General features: G+C 40.2%; 2 protein-coding genes across 13 annotated transcripts in view; one reads left to right on the forward strand and one right to left on the reverse strand.

Annotated features, from left to right (window-relative positions):
- SGCE (sarcoglycan epsilon) overlaps positions 1 to 3,604 on the reverse strand; it is a 71,733-nt gene extending 68,129 nt beyond the window's left edge. For 5 of the 12 annotated variants that reach the window (XM_050782928.1, XM_050782925.1, XM_050782926.1 and 2 more), the window contains exon 1: positions 3,391 to 3,604. In XM_050782928.1, the coding sequence (XP_050638885.1) occupies positions 3,391 to 3,499 (109 nt within the window). In that variant the 5' untranslated portion in view covers positions 3,500 to 3,604. The remainder of the gene's footprint in view (positions 1 to 3,390) is intronic. The other 7 variants (XM_050782931.1, XM_050782930.1, XM_050782929.1 and 4 more) reach the window with 4 other exon arrangements.
- A 106-nt stretch (positions 3,605 to 3,710) lies between these two features.
- On the forward strand, positions 3,711 to 17,053 carry PEG10 (paternally expressed 10). Its single transcript, XM_050782910.1, is given in 3 exon segments — positions 3,711 to 3,993; positions 10,695 to 11,866; positions 11,869 to 17,053. Coding segments are annotated over 3 exon segments (2,352 nt in total). The 5' UTR covers positions 3,711 to 3,988; the 3' UTR covers positions 13,044 to 17,053.
- Positions 17,054 to 25,849: the final 8,796 nt, after the last annotated feature.

Below are 25,849 nucleotides of genomic sequence, written 5' to 3' on the forward strand. Positions count from 1 at the left end.
AATGTCTGTGAGACAAGTGAAAATGCCACTTTGCTTAGAAATGCAATTTGTCCACCATACTATAGGTTAAGTAAAATACATGAAGCAAATCAACAGCTTTTAGATTTATGGCAAACTGTTGTAAAAATGGATAAAATGTTCAATACAAAGTCCACTTACTCTTTGACAACTGGAAATTCTACTTTGCTTAGAAATAAATTTTCCCTACCATACTAGAACTTAAGCCAAATACAGGTGGTAAGTCAGCAGGTTCGTAAATCCATAGCAATTGTCATTAAAAATGAATAAGGTGTCCAAATAGAAAATCCAGTTATTATTTGACAACTGAAAATTTAACTTCACTTAGAAATATATTTTCTCTATCATATTAGAAATTAAGCCAAATACATGTAATAAGTCAGCAGATTCACAGATCTATAGCAAATTGTCATTAAAAAGGGGTAAAATGTCCAAATAGAAAAAGTGCAATTACTCTTTCACAAGTGAAAATTCCAGTTCGTTTTGAAATAGTTTTTCTAAAACCCTAGAACTTAAGCTAAATACATAAGGTAAATTCAACAGCTTTATAAATACATGGCAAATTTTCATTAAATGGGTAAAATATCCAAAGAGAAAGTCTAGTTATTATCTAACAAGTGAAAATCCCACTTTGTTTTGAAATACAATTTTCTTACCCTACTAGAAGTTAAATATAGGTGTTAAATCAACAGCTTCGTAGATCTACAGCAAACGCTCATAAAAATAGATAAAATGTCTAAATACAAAGCCCAGTTATTATTTGATAAAATAAATAATATGCATTAACTCCTCTTTGCTGTATATGCAACCCTGTGCAAAATGGGCAGAAATAGTCAACACCAGGAATAAATATCTGAGAAAATCCAAAATTCACGTAGATATTAAATATCCAAAATATGTTTAAAGTTCTTATCTATTAATTTTGTTTTATTTTTGGTTTTGAAAGTTTTTGTTGTTCTAGACAACACAAAAATGTTGCCGAAAGTATTGCTCTATTAATGTTATCTTTCTGTTTTATTTCTAATATTGTTTTGTTTTTTGGATAACAAGAAGATTTTATCTAAATTACTTATTCATTGATGCTGTTTTTTCCCTTAGAAAATTCTATTTCTAAGCAAAGTGAAAATATTTTCATATGTAAAAGAATAAAAAAAAACTATAATATGTTAGAAACAGTGAGACCAGAGAAAATTCTTCTCAGTTTTCTGGTTTTAAATATTTATGTACTAACGTTGTTCATTTAAAATTTTAATTAAAAAATTAATTACTATTATTTCCTTGAAAGAAAGCTCTGCAAACTTAATGTTATTTAACATTTAAAGGCTCTTTGGAAAGAAAATAATCGAAAAGAATTAATTTGATCTTGTTTTTAACATTTAGAAAGTATCTGCAATCCTATGAAAAATATTTACGGTATAGATACCTATATATGGATAGAGAACGACTGAAAAAGCAGACTCTATAATGTTTACTGGTGTTATTGCAGGGTGAAGAGGTTACAGGTGACCTTTTCTTCTTTAGAGTTTTCTAAGGTTTTCTCTCCTGAATTTTGTACAATACCTGAAATTACTTTTATTACGGTAAAATACTAATTACGTTTTTTTAAAAAAGTCCTGGTTAACATTTTGAAAGAAAAAATCAAATTGGTTCGAACTTGTTCAAACTTTCAAAGTCTTAAGATGGAGTTTTGAACTTTAATTTTTCCTACTTTTCATCTATACTGGTTTTAAATCTCAATTTTTAGAAAAATAATGTCTCAGTTAACTAGGTGAAGTAACTTTCGAATTTAAACAAACAAAACTGCTAAGAATTTGACAGCGGTCATCAGAACAGTACTCTACCAAGCATAAGAAATCCTGGAATTATTCTATCTTGCAGAAGAGAGTGAATATCCTCAAGATTAAATTAAAAGGCACTTCTAAAAAGTGTAATTGTGTTCACCCAACTTCCTAGGAAAATGTCTTTGTTAAAAAGCTGCATTTCCTTCATTCATATTCTGGATAGTGGATATTTTATCTCTAATGAAAAGTAAAATCTCAGGAAATGGGTTCCAGTTTTGTTTATTCCTAGAAAGGCTCGCTTTTAAAGTGCGGTGTCTGCAACGTTGTTACGACAATAAGTCAAATTCTTATTGATCCTCCAAGTATAAAATAATCCGTAGCAATGTTACTAAAATGTGCTCAATTTTGCTCTTCAAATATGAAAGCGTTTCATCTGTGTTTCAGAAACCTAACTCAGCTGTAGACAATTTGGTTTTCCCTTTTAACTTAAATTTGTTTTACTAAGATCATCAACAGATTGTCAGTTTCCCAAGCGCCTAACACTGAGGCGCTTAGATGGGAACCCGCGTTAAGGTTTTATTTAGCATCCTTCCTCATCAGTATTTTAGCGTCTTATCAGCCACTGCAATTTTCCCTGACATAAAATATATATGTTGATAGTACAAATGCACGCAAATATTTGTGGCTGAATCTCGGCAACCCGCTGGAAAGGATTAAACGTGCGGTTGCCGTGACTAAACGCATTCATTCACCCTACAAGATTTAGGAAAATGTAACGTTGCAGGGGAAGCAAGATCTCTGTGTAAACCTCGTAATCGCCACCAAAAGTCCGTAGCTGTGAGCCTCCGAAGCCCGCCAAACACAGTGGAAGCATCCACAGCTGTTTTAAATTGGTTTTGGTTTCTGGAAATAGCGCACTTGGTGCGGCAGCATCTCTGGCTTCCAGCCGGGGTTAACCCTGACCTGAACGCCCTGTGTAGTTCCCAGCATTTCACGATTCCGCTTCCCTGCTCCGTAAAACCGAAGAAAACCGAGATTTCCGCCACCGAGAAATGGATTTAGCAAGAGGGGGAAATTCGGTGTTTTAAATGTCAAATTTTTGTGTTCTCTATCACGATCAAGAAAAGGAGAAAAGATGTGTTTGTGTAGCGGGGACGCAGATTGACACCCATTTCCTTTGGCTCGCATCCCGGCCGCAGAGCCCAATCGCGGGGAAACGGCCCCCCCAGAAAAACAGGCAACGACCCCCAGCTCTTTGCTGCAGGGATCGGGAGAGGACTACCCTGGGGCTGGGCGGGGAGGGGGATGTTGGGAACGGGAATTGGAGATGGAATTTCTGCGCCCGCAGAGCAGGGAGGGGCCCGCGGGGGCGCCGAGAGGAAAAAAGGCCAGGGGTCAAGCCTGGGAAGAGAGAAGCTGGGCCGGGAAAGTGGGGTACAGGGCGTACTGAAGGAGGGGTACGGTGGGGTCCGGGACAGAAAGAGAGGCTGGTGCCCAAAGGGCGCGCCCAGGCGCCCGGAACCCGAGCGGGGGATGGGGAGGCGGCGGCCTGTTGGCCCCGGGTCCTCCACGTCGCGCGCAGGCCACTAACCTGTCAGCAAGAATGTGCCAGTGGTCGCGGGGCTCATCCTGCGTGTCCCCCGACCCTGTCCCGTCCAAGCACAGGGGTCTCCCAGCTCCCACCACCGGGGCAATTGCATTCTTGGCCTGGCTAGGCCGTCCGTCCTCGATTCTCCCCTCCCCTCCCTTTCTTCTTCCCTCCCAGCTTGGCCAGTTCAGCATCAGCATCCCGCACCCCCTCGGTAATCCCCTACTCCCTCTAGCGGCGGGCCACTGTAGTGTTGCCACCGCCCCCACCCCCATCCCCCATCCCCCGCACCCCCCTCCACCCCCTAGCCCGCGGAGCACGCTGGGATTTGGCGCCCCCCTCCTCGGTGCAACCTATATAAGGCTCGCAGTCTGCGCTCTTGGTACACGCGCTTCAACTTCGGTTGGTGTGTGTCGAAGAAACCTGACTGCGCCCTGAGGAGAACAGCGGAGAAGGTCCACCAAGCCTGGCGAAAGGTCCACTGAGCGGGCTGTTGTCCGGAGCCACTCCGGGCTGCGGAGCACCCAGTGGAGACCGCGCCTGGCTCAGGTGTGGGACCCCATCCTTCCTGCCTTCGCAGAGGAGTCCTCGCGTGGTGAGTATGCGGTGAGGACGTTTTTTTTTAAAGATCACGTTCATTCCCCGTGCTTATCGGGAGCTGCGGGAGATAGAGTAGCACCCCAGAATGTCTCCACGCAAACCTTGTCACGCCTTCACTGGCTGTACCCCAAAACAAATGGGGAAAACAAGCCTTCAAGGCTTGGGTTTCCAGGACCAAGTCCAGATATGGGCTATAGAGAGAGATGAGCTGCGGACAGTGATGAGCTGCAGACGGTCAGGAGCTACAGATCGATTTGCAATTTGCTCTTCAAATGCGCTACCAAGTGCCATGCTTTACAAACTGATAAGCGCTTCAAATGCGCTACAAAACTGGCGCTTCAGATGCGCTACAAGCACGCTTCACGCGGGCGACAAACTGATGGGCGCTACAACTGGCGCTTCATTGCGCTATGAACTGATGGGCGCTTTATGTGCCACAAACTGATGGATGGGCGCTTCAGTGGCGCTACAATCCCGAACGAGGAGCAGCGATATAGGAGCTGCAGACAGAAAACTGAATTGCGCTTTACACGCGCTGCAAAATCTGAGCTGCAGAAGAGTAGCACTACAAAAACGCTACAAAAACGATGCGATTAGCCAGCCCGAAGACAGCGCTTCATTGCGCTCCGAGGCACATGAACTGCAGAGGTACATGAGCTGCGGAACAATTCACACCTAAAATGCACTACAAAGTGGTAAGAGCTACAGAGGTACAGGAGCTGCAGACTGTGTTTGCGCTACAAATAAAGCAGCCGTAGTGGGACATGAGCTGAGGAGTACAATTCCTCTGTTTTCTTGGAGCAGGACCCCACCCTTTCACCTTTTGGAATGGCTCCCACTCTATTTTTCTGCAGGACGGTTCTCTGCATGATGGTGCTGGTAGACAAAATGGAGCCCTGGGCAAAAATTAGTGTTTAACATTCTGCCCATACCATTCCCGCTATAGCAGTGGAGTGGAGGGGCGCTGATTTGAGTGGAAACGGGAATCTTTTGGTGAGGGCAGAGCAGGCTGCCTGCCTGGTTGTGCTTGATTGAAGTGGCGGTGTAGTTGTGGTGGCGCGAATCAGCGTCCAGCAACAGTTTGTGGAAACTGTGGGTTTGCTGAGTATGGCGGGGGGATTGGATCTGTGGATTGCTCTTGCTGCATGAAATGAATCTGGCTTTGGTGGTTGGTGGGAGGAGTTTGGGAGGGGGGATTCTGGGGGGGGCGTGCAGATACTCTGCAGCCCTGTAGCAGCCAGTCTCAGGCCTGCCCCGCCCATCCTAGCGTGCCTTCTCTGCGGTACTTAGCGCCTCCTCCCACAGCGCCTCCTCAGAGCGCGCCTCCCCTGCAGCGCGCCTTCCCAGAGCGCGCCTTCTAGATGCGGCGTCCTCAGACCCCTCCTCCCAGCTCATTAGCGTCTGCCTGCCCAGGCTCCACCTCTCCCTGGCCACCTCATTCTGAGGTGAGCTGCTCAGGCCCCGCCTCTTCCAGGCCCGCCTTTTCTGAGGTGAGCAGCCCAGGCCCCGCCTCCCCAGCCCACCTCCTCTGAGGTGAACTGCCCAGGCCCCGCCTCTCCTGGGCCCGCCTCCTCTGAGGTGAACTGCCCAGGCCCCGCCTCTCCCCGCCCACCTCCTCTGAGGTGAACTGCCCAGGCCCCGCCTCTCCTGGGCCCGCCTCCTCTGAGGTGAACTGCCCAGGCCCCGCCTCTCCCGGGCACGCCTCCTTTGAGATAAACTGCCCAGGCCCCGCCTCCCCTGGGCCCGCCTCCTCTGAGGTGAGCTCACCCAGATCCCGCCTCCCCCAGGCCCGCCTTCTCTGAGGTGGCCTGCTCAGGCCCCCCCTCTCCAAGGCTTGGCCCCTCCCTAAGCCTGCCTCTGCCGGACTGGCCTATAGCTCCGCCTCCCTCAGAGCCAGCTAGCGCACATGCGCAGTGTGAGCCCTCAGCCCCTCCCTTCAGGCCCCTGTCCTCTGCGCTTGCGCACCTTCCCAGCCTGAGCCTGGCTGTACAGCCCCGCCCCCCTGCGGTTTCTCTGCTGTGTCGGTTTTGCTCTTTGGCTACTAGTGTCTACTAGAATAATAAAACAATTAATAATTATAACTGGAATTTATGAGCACTTTTAATATGTGCTTTGCATATATTCAATGACACAATCCCACAATTTAAACTCCTGATAATGGCTTACGAAGGGACCTTGTAAACTGGCATGGCTGGTGCCTCTAACGGCAGTTTAGCCAAATGTATTTACTGCAGATGAAAACCAAAACTTAACAACTTCTTTTTAAAAACTTTAAAAATATTTTCACATTTAAGGTTTTTTTAGAGACACTAGTGGACCTTTTGGAATCCGATGTTTTGGTGGATACAAAATTGGTGCTGTTGGTTTGGCCTCTGAGTGAGGATAAGGCTTTTTTATTTGTGTGCCTATGAAGCTGGTTTTTTTTCTTGCATCTCTAGGTGATTAACCCTAGCCTATTTGCCTATGTATAATAAACTGTGCCTGCACATGGTAGGCATTCATTAAATATGTGTTAAATGATCAGAGTAAATTGGTTTATTCAGTGTCTTGCTTGATGTCTGTAGGTCTCTTCTGATTTGCTCCTTTCCTATGGTGGTCTGCTGTCCTGGGTTGCCTTGTTTGCGTTGTCTCTCACATTTAACAGAATTTTAAAAAGTGTATGTGTTTTTAAACTCCAATAATATAAGCTGTAATTATAATACAAAACAACTAAATTAATTTTAATTATTCCAAATAATTAGCTTTTTTCATAAAAAGCTAGTTATTCCAAATATTAGCTTTTTTCATGAAAAGCTACTTATTCCAAATAATTAGCTTTTTTCATAAAAAGCTAGTTATTCCAAATAATTAGCTTTTTTCATAAAAAGCTAATTTAAATTTGGGGCAAGTGGATTGTTAATGGTACATATTGGTATTAAAGTTTGTGTAATGTTACATAAAGTGGTTACATTACAAAATATAGATTGTTTCAGCTTGCATAAACATCTGTATAAAACAAATTTATAACTGATTCCCAGTAAGATGTACCATATAAGAATTGTGTTTCTAGCTGAATGAAGAAATTTTAAAACCTGGTTCCATATATTACAAATCATGAGCCAGGACTTTGATAGGGGAGGAGCTGGGGGCTTTGGCTCCCAAAAATCTCGTGTCACGTACCCCCGTCCCACAACAAGTACACAATCTATGGAAAATTTGTGCTTATCATAATTACAGCTTTAAGTAATTCCCCCTCCTCTTTGGATATTGTATATTGGCATATTAAAGAGGTTCAAAACAACTGTAATAACATGCATATTAAGAGAATTTGCATTTCATAAATAGTACAAGATAGTAGTAAAAAATTGGACATTTGAAAATATGAAGCAACTAAGAGTTGCTTAATGAGGTGTCATTTCCTAATGGGATGTTTATTTATGGTTTTTGGCTACTATTGCTCTTTGGTGTGTTTGTGGAATAGAAATTTTTCCAAGCTATTATGAAGAGTCAATAATTAACCAAATGTATTTAATTCCTAAAAAGACTAAAACTGAAATTATTATCATGTAAAGATGGCATCTGTCCTAAGCAGCTTGGCTTTATGCAGTTTGTCCTTTTAATTTTCAGGAATGAGACCTCTTGAACCCTCCCCTCCAATGCAGCCCCTACTAAGGGGGAGTTTAAGGAGCCATACATAGTTCTATAATTCAAATCAAGTAAACTTGCTCCTTGTCCCAGGTTAACTTGTGCTGCCTCAGTCGCTGTTTAAATATTTTTATATGCACTGTTAACCTGCCTGCCCATTACCCTATTACTTTTAATGGATAAACTACTGTTCCCTGGGCAGTTGTCTCTTTTAACGTCCCACCCTAAACTTGCCAACCTTCATGTGAAGGCCTCAGGCTTGTTATTGGCAAAGGTCAGAAGTCTTAAGTGAGTGACCTTGCAGGCTAAAGTAGGCCTTGAATTTGCTTGACCAGCACTACATTAAAAAATAAAAAAGAACGAAATGTCTGGTTGGGGGGGGTAGGGGGGAGGGCATGCACCTCCAAGTTCCATTGTTGCAGCCCCTCCCATCTTAACTCTGGTCTTTTTTCACTTTTAAAGTACCTTCCTTATATATCAAAAGTATTTGAATTTTTAACACTTATTGATCTTTTATTTCCCTAAACCATGTAGTTTAGGGATTTCCTAATTTGCTGATTTCCTAATGTATTATTATTTCTGTCACATCATTGTTTTTTGCAGATAATGAAACTATCAGACCTGGGCTTCAATAAAGCCCCCCTTAGTGGCCGTGATTAACAAGTGGTCAGGCTGCACCAGGCCATGCTGTGAATGCTCTTTAGGAAGTCTTTTCTCAAGGTTTTGAAGATATTAATGTCTAGATGACAAAAGTGGTACCTTAGTCGCCTTACTTATGCTTATTAGTTGTTTCTTAATGGTACATGAAAACTCCTAATTTAATAAGTAAAAATTGCATTATGTTGTGATGTTATATTGTCAGGGTCACCAATAGAATTGTCTTTAAGGAGTTGGAAATGATACTGGATGTCACAGGTTATGATGTGTTTATTGTATTTTCTAATTTTTTCTAAACTTGAATATTTTATCTTGAATGTCAATTACTTGTTTTTGTAGACTAAGTTACTAAAGTAATTAAGTAGTGGGTTAAAACTATTAAAATGTCACACTACTCCCTGTCTCTTAAAGACCCTGCTTGCTGTATAGCCACTCCTTGGAGAGGCTACACCAACTGCAAAGGACACAGGGAAAGTATCTGTGGGTGGTGACATTGGGGCGTGGGAGGTACCTAAAGGGTTAGGAGTTGGGGAAGAAGGAGCATTTCTTTACAGCCAGGGGCTGGGCATCATATTTAATTACCACTTTCTTTCTTCTTTTTTTTTTTTTTTCTTGTACTCTATTGGTTGAAAATAGTAACTTCTCTAATTACCAACTGTGTATCTTTCTGGGCTTATTCTATGTAATTTATTTGGTGTCCGTTTTTGCAGGTAAATCACATAGTGAGTATCCAGAGACGACCAAGTTATGTTTTTAAACTTTTGTTTATTTAAAAGTTTTATAAGCTTTTCAAACTTTCTTTAAAAGTTTTATAAACTTTTCAAACTTTCTTTAAAAGTTTTATAAGCTTTTCAAACTTTCTTTAAAAGTTTTATAAACTTTTCAAACTTTCTTTAAAAGTTTTATAAACTTTTCAAACTTTCTTAAAAGTTTTATAAGCTTTTCAAACTTTCTTTAAAAGCTTTATAAACTTTTTAAACTTTCTTTAAAAGTTTTAAACTTTTTAAATTAAAGTTTTTTAAACTTTTTTAAACTTTTACATGTTTTAAACTTTTTATGTATTTAAATTTTCCGAATATGGGACTTGAGATTATTAATAAAATTTAAAATAATTAAATCATTCTAAATGTATTTAACTGTATTTTCAGGAAGTACACAGGCAGACACTGTGTCAGGATTTTTTATGTGTGTGATTTATTGTCATTGCACTCATAATTAGAATGCTTAAACACACACCCTACCCCCACCTCCCCACACACATCCACTCACCCGCAGGAATGCAGCCCTGTCCCACCTTAACATTACAAACCTGCATTTGGGGCTATGCTGACAAATCTTGGTTAAAAACTATGGATTGCAAACTGGTGACCTGCAAGACAAATAAGGCCTTGGATTTGACCAACACAGTGTTTTTAAAAAAGTAAACATCTTTAGGTGGGAAATGCATGCCCATGTTGCTATAGTTGCAGCCCCTCCCTCTTTTAATCCCACTCTCTTCACACAGATAATCACCTTTCTATTTTCTAATTAATAACTTTGTTAATATCAGCTAACCATTATTGAATACTCACTACATAATTTACCTGCACTATTTAATTAAGTCCTCACAATTAGTTTGAGGTATACTATTATTGGGCTTCTTTGAATGCCCCATTTTATAGCTTTTCCTAGGAGGCATCAATTAGTATTTCTTGAATGACTGCATAAATGACAAGGGAAACTGACATACACATATTGCTGCTTAGTGCCATTTCTGTCCCACAGAGAATTTTCTTTGGGGATTTAAATTATGGTCAGAAAAGTAATTTAGGCAGTCCTGTAGTTTTTGTGGTGGTGGTTGTTTGATTTGATAACCAGTGACCTTCTCTGTGGCAGTGAAACAGGGTTGTGACAGTTGGCCACAGTACCCTCCTCCCGCCCACAGGGCTGATGAATACATGCATTGTGATTTTAATACTCCCCTCTTTTTTAATTAGCTTCTATTAGTTGTAGTATTAACTATTTTTGGCCTAGCTTCTTTAGTAACAAAAGTTATTATTTTGGCTTTAATTTGCATAATTGATTTGGTATCTATGTTTGCCTTGAAGTTTCTTCCTCTGTTTCAATACAAAACTACTTGTTTAGAGGGTTTCAACATTCTTTTATAGTTTATAAAGGTAAGCATGCTGTTGATGATGTATTGTTGAATCATAATGAACAGGTGGCCTTTGAGGAAGACAAGGTCATTTGAACATCAAAAAGTAGTTTCCTTTTTGTTATCTATGGTGCTGATTGATACTTTTCTCTTGAAAGTTTGTTTTCTTTGTTCGCTAATTATTAAAGTAAGTGCATAGAGCAAGGGATAATTTAAATACTAAATCCTTTGTGTCTGCATTTTGCTGCTTTGAATCTATAAGTTGGATTTATACATTTATCTTTATTTACAGAAATAAGCGGATTTTGAAAACAAAAAAAAGAAGGAGTGGAAGAGGGGGCCAGGATCCAGGCCTCCATCCCCACAGAAGTGAAGCTACAGCTGGGAGGTCTCCTCCCACCCCAACCGTCACCCTGGGTCCCGACTGCCCACCTCCTCCCCCTCCCCCTCCCCCCAACAACAACAACAACAACAACTCCAAGCACACCGGCCATAAGAGCGCGTGTGTCCCCAACATGACCGAACGAAGAAGGGATGAGCTCTCTGAAGAGATCAACAACCTAAGAGAGAAGGTCATTAAGCAGTCCGAGGAGAACAGCAACCTGCAGAACCAGGTGCAGAAGCTCACAGAGGAGAACACCACCCTTCGAGAGCAAGTGGAACCCACCCCTGAGGATGATGATGATGACATCGAGCTCCGCGGTGCTGCAGCAGCTGCTGCCCCACCCCCTCCAATAGAGGAAGAGTGCCCAGAAGACCTTCCAGAGAAGTTCGATGGCAACCCAGACATGCTGGCTCCTTTCATGACCCAGTGCCAGATCTTCATGGAAAAGAGCACCAGAGATTTCTCAGTTGATCGTGTCCGTGTCTGTTTCGTGACAAGCATGATGACCGGCCGTGCTGCCCGCTGGGCCTCAGCAAAGCTGGAGCGCTCCCACTACCTGATGCACAACTACCCAGCTTTCATGATGGAAATGAAGCATGTCTTTGAAGACCCTCAGAGGCGAGAGGCTGCCAAACGCAAGATCAGACGCCTGCGCCAAGGCATGGGGTCTGTCATCGACTATTCCAATGCTTTCCAGATGATTGCCCAGGACCTGGATTGGAACGAGCCTGCGCTGATTGACCAGTACCACGAGGGCCTCAGCGACCACATTCAGGAGGAGCTCTCCCACCTCGAGGTCGCCAAGTCGCTGTCTGCTCTGATTGGGCAGTGCATTCACATTGAGAGAAGGCTGGCCAGGGCTGCTGCAGCTCGCAAGCCACGCTCACCACCCCGGGCGCTGGTGTTGCCTCACGTTGCAAGCCACCACCAGGTAGATCCAACCGAGCCGGTGGGAGGTGCCCGCATGCGCCTGACCCAGGAGGAAAAAGAAAGACGCAGAAAGCTGAACCTGTGCCTCTACTGTGGAACAGGAGGTCACTACGCTGACAACTGTCCTGCCAAGGCCTCGAAGTCTTCGCCGGCGGGAAACTCCCCGGCCCCGCTGTAGAGGGACCTTCAGCGACCGGGCCAGAAATAATAAGGTCCCCACAAGATGACGCCTCATCTCCACACTTGCAAGTGATGCTCCAGATTCATCTTCCGGGCAGACACACCCTGTTCGTCCGAGCCATGATCGATTCTGGTGCTTCTGGCAACTTCATTGATCACGAATACGTTGCTCAAAATGGAATTCCTCTAAGAATCAAGGACTGGCCAATACTTGTGGAAGCAATTGATGGGCGCCCCATAGCATCGGGCCCAGTTGTCCACGAAACTCACGACCTGATAGTTGACCTGGGAGATCACCGTGAAGTGCTGTCATTTGATGTGACTCAGTCTCCATTCTTCCCTGTCGTCCTAGGGGTTCGCTGGCTGAGCACACATGATCCCAACATCACATGGAGCACTCGATCTATTGTCTTTGATTCTGAATACTGCCGCTACCACTGCCGGATGTATTCTCCAATACCACCATCGCTCCCACCACCAGCACAACAACCGCCACTCTATTATCCAGTAGATGGATACAGAGTTTACCAACCAGTGAGATATTACTATGTCCAGAATGTGTACACTCCAGTAGATGAGCACGTCTACCCAGATCACCGCCTGGTTGACCCTCACATAGAAATGATACCTGGAGCACACAGTATTCCCAGCGGACATGTGTACTCACTGTCTGAACCTGAAATGGCAGCTCTTCGAGATTTTGTGGCAAGAAATGTGAAAGATGGGCTGATTACTCCAACGATCGCACCTAATGGAGCCCAAGTTCTCCAGGTGAAGAGGGGGTGGAAACTGCAAGTTTCTTACGATTGCCGAGCTCCAAACAATTTTACTATCCAGAATCAGTATCCTCGCCTATCTATTCCAAATTTAGAAGACCAAGCGCACCTGGCAACGTACACTGAATTCGTACCTCAAATACCTGGATACCAAACCTACCCCACATATGCCGCATACCCGACCTACCCAGTAGGATTCGCCTGGTACCCAGTGGGAAGAGACGGACAAGGAAGATCACTATATGTACCTGTTATGATCACTTGGAATCCACACTGGTACCGCCAGCCTCCGGTACCACAGTACCCGCCGCCACAGCCGCCGCCTCCACCACCGCCGCCGCCGCCGCCTCCATCTTACAGTACCCTGTAAATACTTGTCATGTCCTTCAGGATCTCTGCCCTCAGAATTTATTCCTGTTCAGCTTCTCAATCAGTGACTGTGTGCTAAGTTTTAGGCTACTGTATCTTCAGGCCACCTGAGGCACATCCTCTCTGAAACGGCTGTAGAAGGTCAGGGCCACCCTGGACTGGCACACATCCTAAAGCACCAAAAGACCTTCAACATTTTCTGAGAGCAACAGAGTATTTGCCAATAAATTAGCTCTCATTTTTCCACCTTGACTGCCAATCTAACTAAAATAATTAGTAAGTTTACTTTCCAGCCAGTCCTGGAAGTCTGGGTTTTACCTGCCAAAACCTCTGTCACCATCTAAATTATAGGCTGCCAAATTTGTTCTTTAACATTTACAGAGAAGCTGATACAAATGCAGGAAATGCTGATTTCTTTATGGAGGGGGAGACAAAGAGGAGGAGGAGGACATGACTTTTCTTGCAGTTTCGGTACCCTCTTTAAATCACTGGAGGACCGAGGCCTTATTAAGGAAGCCAAAATCATCGGTGCAGTATGGAAAGGCTTCCGTGATCCTCTCGCTGCACCCTTAGAAACTTCACCGTCTTCAAACTCCATTTCTGTGGTTCTGTTAATTCTCAAGGAGCAGCAACTTGACTGGTTCTCCCAGGAGCAGGCAAAACCCTTGTAACATGAAACATCTCAGGCTTGAAAAGAAAGTGCTCTCTCAGATGGACTCTTGCATGTTAAGAGTGTGCCTTCACATCGTGGTGCAAATCACATGTACCCAGGACTCCGGCTTTGACATAACACCTTACCATCATCATGCCATAATGGCGTCCACGAAACATTAAACCTGGTAACCAGAGATTACTGGTGGCTCCAGGGGTGTTAGATGTTCATGAAATGTGACCACATCTCAATTACCTTCGAGGGCTAAAGAAGAGCAGATCAAAAGGACTCCAAAATCCCATACCCAACTCTTAAAAGATTTGTCCTGGTACTTCAGAAAGAATTTTCATGAGTGTTGTTAATTGGCTGGAAAAGCACCAGCTGACGTTTTAGAAGCCTCTATCCATGTGTCTGTCTCCATACGCATCTGGGCATTCCATCTTCAGTCCCCTCATTAGACTGTAGCGTGTTAGGATGTGTGGAGAGAAGAGAAATGATTTAGCACCCAGATTCACACTCCTATGCCTGGAAGGGACATCTTTGAAGAAGAGGAATTAGGGCTGTGGACACTGTCTTGAGGATGTGGACTTCCTTAGTGAACTCCACATTACTTGACGATAACCACTTCAGAAGGATCAGAATCCATGTAATGAAAAGGGTCCCTCTAGAGGATGGAGCTGATGTGAAGCTGCCAATGGATGAAAAGCCTCAGAAAGCAACTCAAAGAACTCAAAGCAACGAACAACACAAGAGTTGTCTTCAGCCCAGTGACACCTCTGGTGTCCCCTGGATGCTTTATGCTAACCTGGGACTGCCTGACTTCCTTTAGCCTGGTCCCTTGCTACTACCTTGAACTATTTTATCTAACCTCTCTTTTTCTGTTTAATTCTTTACTACTGCCATTGACCCTGCTGCAGGATTTGTATCATGTTCCTGCCTGGTTGCTGAGACTCCATTTTGCTGCCACACACAGAGATGTAACAGGCAGGCTTTAATTGCGAGCGGTGGAAAACAACATGGTGTGTATTTCAAATTGCCTGACGTGAAGAGGAGTCTTAACGGTGAAGTTTCACTTTTCATCAGCATCATCTTTCACATGTTCATTATCATCCACCCTTATTCTTGCATGTTTAAATACTTAAAATTTTTAGTATAATTTTTCGTGTAAGTGTTTTGAAGTGGTGACTAGGCTTTCAAAAATTTCCATTGAATTACAAAGTACTATCCAGTTCTTACTGTTAGAGTTAAACTAAGTAAAAATGATAAGTAACATAGTGTAAAATATTTCTTTACTGTGAAGTTCTTACAATGCTGTGAATGAGAGGCTCCTCAGAACTGGAGTATTTGTATAACGGTTCATCCTGTTCATCTTCAATTTTAACATCATATATAATTTCAATTCTATTAATTGGGCCTTTAAAAATCATATAAAAGGATATAAAATTTCAAAAGAGAAACCTAATTGACTATTTAATCCAAAACAACTTTTTTTTGTTCAATGGAATCAGAAAGCTTGTCAATCACTCATGTGTTTTAGAGTAATTACTTTTAAAATGGTGCATTTGTGCTTCTGAACTATTTTGAAGCGTCACTTCTGTTTACCTCAAGTATCAATTCATCCTCCATACCTTTGAATTCAAGTTGTTTTGTGTCAAATTTACAGTTGTCAATTGATCTTCAAGCTGCAGGGTGCCTAGAAATGGGCCGTTGTCTGTAGCCCTGGCATGTGCACACGGACATTTGCCACCACTGCAAGCAAAAGTCTGGAAAAGTTCCCCAACGACAAGAATGATCAGGGAGAATATGCTGCTGTGGGTTAACAACTCAGAAAGTCCCTGATCCACATTTGGCTGCTTACTAAAGCTTGTGATTAACTTTTTGGCAGTGTGTACTATGCTCTATTGCTATATATGCTATCTATAAATGTAGATGTTAAGGATAAGTAATTCTAAATTTATTATTCTATAGTATTGAAGTTTGGTTAAGTTTCCTTTCACTCAATTGATTTCTTTTGTTGTTAATCAAGTTTATGTTAATTGGATCCTTTAATTTTTTTGGCATTTTCCAACAAAAATGGATTTATTCATAAGAAAGGAAAAAAATCAATGGAATTTGATATCTAAAGAAGTTAGAAAGGGAGCAAAATAAAAAACATAAAGGAGATAGATTATTAAGCAAAATCAATAGCTGAGTTTTTGAAACAAACTGGTAAAATTAATTAATTGACTTTTGGCCCAAATTTACATTGTTAATTAAATCAAGAAGGAAGAAGATCTAAGAGCTCCCATTGATAGGCAAGCCTAGAGAGAACTAGCTAAATTTGTCATGCTAGGATATTGAAACAGAGAAGGTTTACATACATTTATGAAGGGTCAATTTACTTTGGACAGTGAGGTATTTGTCCTAGATAGTGGAAAAAAGGAGAATTAGTCTGATGGAATCATGAAGTAATACAGTGAACTTGCAGGTGCACAAAATAAGAGGGCCACATCTATATGGTGCAGTCTGGAATTCTGTTTAAGTTTGCAGATACCTCTTGGACATCTGAATTGATCCAGTTGTCATCCACCACAGACATCTCACATCAGATACAGACAGTTCCAAGATTGACAACAGAGAACACCCTGCTGGAAAGACCTGGGCAGAAATGGAGAGCCCTGCGGGAGCCATGTTACATTTTCATCTAAAGAGAGAAGACACATCTGATGAGACTGAAAGTTCTTTGTTGTTTTAGATTGTAGAATGGTATTGAATTGGTCTGTGGAAATTGCATTGCTTTTATTTCTTTGTGTAATCAAGTTTAAGTAATAGGGGATATATAATCATAAGCATTTTAGGGTGGGAGGGACTATTAAGTAATTTTAAGTGGGTGGGGTTATTTAGAATGTTAGAATAATATTGTGTATTAGATATCGCTATAAGTGGGCATGTGTACTTACTTGTGACCCTTTACCCTGTAATTGCTATCCTTAAAGATTTCAAATAACTCAGAGGGAACTGCAGGGAGACCAACTTATTTAGAGTGAATTGGACATGGATAAAAACCCTAGTGGGAGAAAGTTCAAAGGTGATTAGATTAATAGTTTAATAGAGGATGAGTGCCCTTTGATAAATTACTGCTAGAATGAAATTATCAATGATGGATGGTAAATTTTCATGGAAGTTATAAAAGTGATAAATAAAAACCCTTGCTTTTACCCCTGTCAGTAGCCCTCCTCCTACCACTGAACCCCATTACCCCTACCCCCTCCTTCTAACTTTATTGCTGTATTCTCTTCACTCTATATTGCTCTCTATTTGCTAATATTGCATTGCTGTTACAATAAAAATTCAATAAAGATTTAGTGGTTAAGTGCAAACTGTGTCCTGATCATTTCAGCGTCTACCAGCATCGAGGCAATGGGGTGGGGTAGGGTGGGGAAGGCTGAGAGAGTAGGGAGGGTGGGAGAGGCTACAAGTGGGGATAGTAGAGTAGGGTGGGGCTGTGGGGAGGGTGGGATTGTGGGAACGGTGGGGAGGTGGGAGGTAGGAGGGTGGGTAGGATAGGGGTGGAATTGAGTTTGGGATAGTGGGGTGGTGGTATAAAGAACATTGTCTATTACAACCCAGTATGAATTATATAGCCAGAATACTCCAGGAAATCAGTTATTCCAGCTGCAAAAGTTTAACATATAAAATAAAGGTACACAATTAATAACAACTCTGGTGATATAGTATCACACACTTTAACATCAGTTTTACTTTAAATACTTGAGATTCATTAACAGAAAATTATGAAGTATTAGGACATAGAAGAAGACATAAATGCAGTATAGATGTGTGGGAAATTAACACACAGATTTATACCAATTAACACTAAAACAATATAATGAGAGTGATAGTGAAATTCATCTAAGGAAAAAGTGGCAAGTGGTGTTTACAAGGCACTCATCCTATCAGATTTTAAAACACGGTGACCCCACTCAGGGTTGTAGAATAATAGATTGCATATAGGAAACCTGAAAAAGGGACTCTTAGTGGGTTAGTTTCAAAGGACTGCTGTGTTCTTGTGACATGATAGTCACATAAATATGACTGTTTATTGGGAAGATAGTGACTAAAAGGAAAAATCTAGAACTAATGAAAACACACAACTAAAAACTGTCTACCCTCAGAAGCAGAGCTCATAAACTCCAACGGTGTGCAGGGTGGTGGGTGGATTTGAAGAAATTGGGAGTGAGGGTCCTCGGCCAAGAACTACTGAGTTATTAAGTACTTGCCCTGGGAGTTTCTTAAAATTGAACCTGATGCAAAAGTGAATAGCCAAATCATGTTGAAAGAAAATGGAAATATCTTATTCATTCCTATTTGTTACACCTAGACTCCTCCCCACCTGGGCCCCACTTCTTTCCGTAATCCACGTGATTAAACAAAAACGAAAAAAGGTACTCAGCCTCAAGATATTAAGTTATGCAGCTGTATGACAAAGCTAGTCCAGAACAATAAACTTATTTTACATAACAATTGAAATATTTTTTGAAACCTTTTATGAAATGAATAAAGACTCCCTCTTATCTAGTGTAGTGGATGCTAGCAATTAATCAAAACAACTAATTACAATCAAAACAACTACAATCAAAACAATTTTTTAGAATGATGACCACACTATGTTAACTTAAAAACACAAATATACATTCATTTGGTCAGTCTAATAGAGGTGCGTGTTCCACTGATTGGAGCTCTGAGTTGCCCTTTTGAATAAATTAAATCATTGGCACAAAATGTTACATAGCAATGGGAAAATAAACAACTTTTAAAGTATTCATGAGGATAAGAATCACTCTTGAGCCACACCTCAAAAAATTGCATAAATCAAGGACTACAAGAAGGAAGAATAACTTATTGGTATGAGGAGGGTAAACTAATAAATCTAAGATGAATTAAATTAATAAAGATAACACGCACAATAGAATGGAAACGTATTTGGTACATACCTATAAAAGATTTGATAACTAATTCACTACTCAAACCACCTCATATTTTTGCTAGAAAAATTAAACACACAATCCCCACCCTTTACTCCTTATCCTCGGGTTCCACATCTACATTCAACCAATCTCAAATGGAAAATACTCAGAAAAAAAAAGTAAAAAAACAATACAAAGATAAAAATAAAAATAATACAATACAATTATTTACATAGAATTTACATTGTATTAGGTATAACAAGTAATCGAGATAAAGCATACAGGAGGGTGGGCATAAGTTATATGCAAATACTATGGATTTACCTGAGGGACTTGAGCATCTTCAGATTTTACTATTGGCAGGGTGGGAGGTACTGGAACCTATTACCTTCGTACACCAAGGGACAACTGTATTTGAAGAAGAATCTGGAAGGAGGGATAAATAACAAAAAGAGAGAGAGTATGTGTGTGTGGTATGTTCAATAACAATTTATTAATTTTTTTCAATGTTCAAGGCAGTAGGCTAGGTCTAAGGGAATGCAATTCAGGGCACAGACCTTGGACTACCACACCTAATGCAGTTGAAGGGTAAGCACCCAAGGGTTCTCTAGCTAGGTGTCTTAGTCCATTTTCGTTGTTATAAAAGAATACCTGAGACTGAGTAATCAATAAAGAAAAGTAGTTTATTAAGCTCACAGTTCTGCAGACTGAGAAGTTCAAGGACATGGTCCTGGCTTCTGGCAAGGACTTTCAAGCTTTGTCACAACCTGACTGAGAAGGTCAAAGGGGAAGAAGACATATGCAAATGGAAAAACCTGAGGGGCATCTGGCTTTATATCAACCCACCCTTAAGGAAACTAATCCAGTCACTACCTCAAGAACAGCACCAAGCCATTCATGAGGCACTTGCCCCCATATCCCAAACACCTCCTATTAGCTCCATGCCCACCAACACTGCCACATTGGGGATCAAATTTCAACATGAGTTTTGGTAAGGACAAACAAACCATATCCATATGATAACACCCGAGTACTCCAACTGTTCTTAGGCACCATAGTTGCCCAAGTCATTTGTGAGTAGGCAGCATTTAATTATCGTTTAGTGCAGACAAAGGATATTTGACATTTAAGATTTTTTCTAGAATACACTAAATTTCTTAAATATTTATTTTTACTAATCTTTTTCAGTTGAGGATCAGAAAGAATGAACAAGAGAAATGATTCCTTCCTCCCAAATTGACCTCCCAAGCAGCCCTTTTAGCATATAATAAAATTCCCTTATTCTATTCCCAGATAATCCCTAGAGGTAGTTGACAGCTGTATATCTAGAATCCCAGTTCCTGGAAACTCAGGATAATTTACAGAATAACATTTTGATCCAAGACAGTCAAAAAAGAGAGCAAGTGAATCTTTGGAATATCATTAAATCATTAATTGCTATTTTCTATTTAGCCTTATAGTCCTTACATAAGAAAATCCATGAATTAAAATGAATTATAACTTATATAACTTTAAATCATTGGCTAGTTATTCTCAATCAGTCCATGTTACAAAAAAAGAAATAGGTGGATTTTAGACTCAGAGATAGCACCTTATAAAAATTTATTATAGATAAAATTCTTTTTAAAATACAAATATTTTTTCCTATTTTATTTCTAAGAGGTTTCAACATTACTTAAATCTCATATATATCAGCCTATGTTAGAATAAATCTAATAAAATAACACAGCATCCTACTTTCTAGGTATAAGTTGATGTGAAGACTACACATGCTCATTTCTACTTTGAGTCTCTTGAGCAATACCCTAAGTTTCATCACTGCCTGCAGTTCTTAAGGTTAGTTAAAGTAGGGTGAACAATATTTTGCTAGCTTTTGAACCACAACATTGGTACAGCAAATTACCCTATCAGTCCAAGTCTGAAATACTACCCAATTGTGACAACTGGGCTTAAGTCTTCTTACTAAGCACTAAACCTCACCAAAATCCAATGTTGAGGTTGGAAGAGTGTTCACTAATGACCTCTCTTTTCTTTTGTACCTACTTGAGAATGAACACAGGTAGTTAGATGTGGATTAAAATGCATCTTTATTATGGTCAAGCTAAGCTGTAGAATGCAATTTGGGCCTTAGGTTAAAATTATCCATCCTATTCCTTTCCTCCTCCCCAATTCTGGATCTGAGGATAAGATGTGCTCAGAGTAGATACACTACACAGCCCCCTCAAGGAGGCACGTGAGCTGCCTCACACCCATCAAGAACTTGGGAGAGGAACAAAAGCAAGGCAGATATGCCTACAAGCCTACCTTTTTAAGACAAGGTCTATGTAGATTGCATGTAAGTATAGAGTATAGAACTGAAGTCCCAGTTTGTTCTCAGGACATTGTCAACACCGATATGTAAGGTTTCTCCAGTCCAGTGATAGCTCTTATCAGGAGATACATATGAGATTGGACTTATTTGCACATATGTAAAATTTACAACCAGAAAGCTAAGGGTTGCACGTATGTCTAGTGTAGCATATTAGGGTTCACTAAGTATAAAAATCCTGATTAAGAACTTGATGACACTTGTTCCTACTTCAGGGGACCTGCTGTCCTTTGTTCCCCTAATATTGAAAGATCAAGTCTCTGACCTAATACTCTGGACCTCACTGTGATGAGAGTCCTCACAGTGATTCCAATCCACAGTGATAGCCTAAAGGACCACTTTGAAGAAGACACATTCCTACCTAGGAGATGATAAATGAACCATCACGGACACCCACCTAGAGGTTAAAAGGTGGTGTTCTATACCTACTGCAAAGAAATGTGTGAGATATTTTTATTATAAATAGGAATGTGTAGTTTAGACAGTTTAGTTTTACATAGGAATTTTTTTTTTAAGTGAAGTCTCACTCTATCACCCAGGCTGGAGTGTGGTGATGTGATCTTGGCTCACTGCAAGCTCTGTTTCCCAGGTTCAAGTGATTCTCCTGCCTCAGCCTCCCAAGTAGCTAGGATTACAGGCACCTGCCACAATGCTCAGCTAATTTTTGTATTTTTAGTGGGATGGAGTTTCACCACATTGGCCAGGCTGGTCTCAAACTCCTGACCTCAAGTGATCCGCCTGCCTCGGCCTCCCAAAGTGCTGGGATTACAGGCATGAGTCACCGCACCCAGTCTACGTAGAATTTCTAAATGTTGATTAATTCCATACTCATATATATAGTTAATCCTTATAATACATATTTGTTATGGACTAAATTTTCTGCCTTCCCTCCCGCGAATCTGTATATTGAAGCCCTGACTCCCAATGTGACCTATTTGGAGAAAGTGCCTTTAAGGAAGCAATTAAGATTAAATGAGTTCATAAGGGTAGGGTCCTAATCAAACAGAATTAGTGTTTTAAGAAAAGGAAGAACCACCAGGAACACCCACACAGAGGAAAGATCATGTGAGGACACAGAAAAAGGTATCTATCTGCAAGTCAAACACAAATATCTTACCAGACAACAACTCTGCCAGCACATTGATCTTAGAATTCTGACATCCAGAACTGGGAGAAAATGAATTTTTGTTATTTCATCCAATCAGCCTATGGTATTTTGATATGGCAGCCCCAGCAGACTAATACAATATTGTATTTTGTATTCTATAAATTTTATATTTGTTATAATATAGAGGAGTATAACATATAATATAGTACAAGAATACTAAATATTAGTATATATTATATCATATATTATATAGTTATTTAATATGTTTTATAATAATAGTACAATATAGTACAATAGATGTAGGTAAAATAAGTATAAACATATTATTATATGTTATATAGTATTCAGATACATTCTGAAAAATGTGTCAGGCAATTTTGTCATTGTGTGAACATTATAGAGTGTACTTACACAGGCTTAGATGGTATAGCCTACTACACACCTAGGCTGTATGGCTATTGCTTCTAGGCTACAAACTTGTATAGCATGTTGCTATACTAAACATTATAGGTAATTGTAACACAAAGGTCAATATTTCTGTAGAAAAGTTACAGTAAAAATACAGTATAAAAGATAAAAAATAGGCCAGGTGCAGTAGCTTACACTTATAATCCCAGCAATTTGGGAGGCCGAGGCTGGCAGTGATCACAAGGTCAGGAGTTCAAGACCAGCCTGACCAACATAGTAAAATGCCATCTCAACCAAAAATGTAAAAAATTAGCCAGGCATGGTGGTGGGCACCTGTAATCCCAGCTACTCGGGAGGCTGAGGCAGGAGAATTGCTTGAACCTGGGGGGTGGAGGTTGCAGTGAGCCGAGATTGTGCCATTGCGTTCCAGCCCAGGCAATAGTGCAAGACTCCGTCTCAAAATATAAATAAATAAATAAAAATTTAAAAAGTTAAAAAATAGTATGGTACACCTATAGAGGGGGCATACAGTAAGTGGAGTTTATAGGACTGGAAGTTGCTCTGGCTGAGTCAATGAGTGAGTCATGAGTGAATATGAGGCTTAGGACATTATTATATACTACTGTAGACTTTATAAACAGTACACTTAGGCTACACTAAATTTATTTAAAAATTTTTCTTTTTTCAATAATTAACCTACTGTAATTTTTAGCCTCAAAAACTTTTAAATTTTTTTAGATTTTTGACTATTGTAACACAGTTTAAAACAGATATTGTACAGTTGTATAAAAATATTTTCTCTTTTTATATCCTTATTCTATAAGCTTTTTTCTATTTTTTATTTTTATAGATTTAGGTAGTATAAGTATTTATTTTTTGCATGGATATATTTTATGGTGGTGAAGTCTGGGCTTTCCGTGTAACCATCACCCAAATAGTGTATGTTGTACCCAACAGGTAATTTCACATCCCTTATTCCTTTCTCTCCCTCCTACCTTTTGAACTCTCCAGTGTCTGTTATTCCACTCTCTATGTCCATGTGTACACATTTATTAGCTCTCACTTATCAGGGAGAACATGTGGTACTTGCTTTTGTTTCTGAGTTATTTCCACTGAAGAAATACACACATACTGAGGCACACACACACTGAAGGTATATACACACATACACCAAGAAATATTACTAACATTTTCTTTATCCAATCATCCATTGATGGACACTTAGGTTGATTCCATGACTGTGTTACTGTGAGTAGTGTGGTGATGAACATACAAGTGCAGATTTCTTTTTCATACAATGATTTATTTTCCTATGGGTAGATACCGAGTAGTGGGATTTCTGGATCAAATGGTAGTTTCTGTTTAGTTCTTTGAGATACTTCCACACTGTTTTCCATCCATAGATGTTGTACTAAATTACATTCACACCAACAGTGTATAAGAATTATCTTTTCTCTGCATCCTCACCAATATCTGTTGTTTCATTCTTGTTAATCTTTTTAAGCTCCCTCAAAACACAGGAATCTGTTGTTTTTTGACTTTCTAATAATAGCCATTCTGACTGTTGTGAGATGCTACGTCACTGTGGTTTTCATTGGCATGTCCCCGATGATTAGTGATATTGAGCATTTTTTTCATGTTTTTTGGCCACTGGACAATTCTCATTCTGGTCAGTTATTCATTTGATCTTGTGAATATCATGGTGAAAGGAACAACAGAGTTACCAGATGAAATGAAAACACTCACATGCATCATAGTCACAGAAATTTGTCACAAGATGAAGAAGACATTGATTCCACTTTGAACCAAAGTTTATAGAACACTATTAATGGAGATTAGTGGAAATGGCTGCTAAAGTAAAAGTTAAGGTGAATGATCTAATCTGACTTGATTTATTGAATCCAGAACCTTTATGCTAAATCTCCCTAGTAATCAACTAAATAAAAATCCCTTTATACCACTACTTAGTAAGTTAGTAAATGTGTGCTACTCATTAGATGCTAATCTCACTTACTGAGGAATGCAGAATTGCATACAGTTTCCACAGTTCAGCCAGTACACCCTAATCTCAGTGTATAACTCCCTATGGTTCTTCCCTGCTAATCAACTCACTGTCTTCCAAAAGAGCCCATGGCAATAAAAAAAAGAAACCAAACTCCCATGTCCTTAAAGAAAATTAAGCCCAGGAATCACCTCCCCATTTCCATCTGGAGTATAAGATTAGAATAAAAACCCACAGTATTACCAGTGTAATACTTTCACCACTTTGGCCACTTTTTTATGGGGTTGTTTGTTTTCCTTTTGAGTTGTTTTAGTTTCTTGTAGATTCTGTACATTAGTCCTTCATCAGATGCATAGTTTGCAAATATTTCTCCCATTCTGTGGGTTGTCTGTTTACTCTCTTGATTATTTCTTTTGCTGTGCACAAGCTTTTCAGTTTAGGTCCATTTGTCTATTTTTGTTTTTGTTGCCTTTGCTTTTGAGTCATAAATTCTTTGTCTAGGTCAATGTCCAGAAGTTTTTTCTGTGTGTGTGCTTAGGATGGCTTTGTCTAGTCAGGCTTTTTTTTGTTTCCATATGAATTTTAGGATTGTTTTTTCTAATTATGTGGAAAATGATATTGGTAGTTTGATAAGAATTGCATTTAATCTGTAGATTTCTTTGGACGGTATGGTCATTTTAACAATAGTGATTCTTCCAATCTATAAGCATGGAATGTTTTTCCATTTGTTTGTGGAAAGAATACTGATAGAAGAATCTACAATTTCTTCCATCAGTACTTTTTAGTTCTCCTCATAGAGATCTTTCACCACATTGGTTAAATGTATACCTAGGTATTTTGTGTGGTTTTTTTCTTTTTGGTAGCTATTGTAAATGGTATTGAGTTTGTGATTTGGTTTTCGGCTTGATCTTTATTAGTGTATAGAAATGCCACCGGTTTTTGTATGTTGATTTTGTATCCTGAAACTTTACTGAGTCATTTATTAAATCTAGGAGTCTTTGGAACAGTCTTTTGGATTTTTTAGGTATAAGATTATATCATCAGCAAACAGATAATTTGACTTCCTCTTTTCCAATTTGGATTTCTTTTATTTCTTTCTCTTGCCTGATTGCTCTATTTAGGACTGCCAGTACTATGTTGAATAGGAGTGATTAAAGTAGGCATCCCTGACTCTTTCCAGTTCTTAGGGGGAATGTTTCAACTTTTCCCTATTTAGTATGATGTTGTCTGTGGGTTTGTCATATATGTCTTTTATTATTTTGAGGTATGCTCCTTTAATGCTTGGTTTTCTGAGGGTTTTTAATATGAAGGGCTGCTAAATTT

This window comes from Macaca thibetana, chromosome 3, assembly GCF_024542745.1.
Source record: "Macaca thibetana thibetana isolate TM-01 chromosome 3, ASM2454274v1, whole genome shotgun sequence".
Classification (NCBI taxonomy): Eukaryota; Metazoa; Chordata; class Mammalia; order Primates; family Cercopithecidae; genus Macaca; species Macaca thibetana.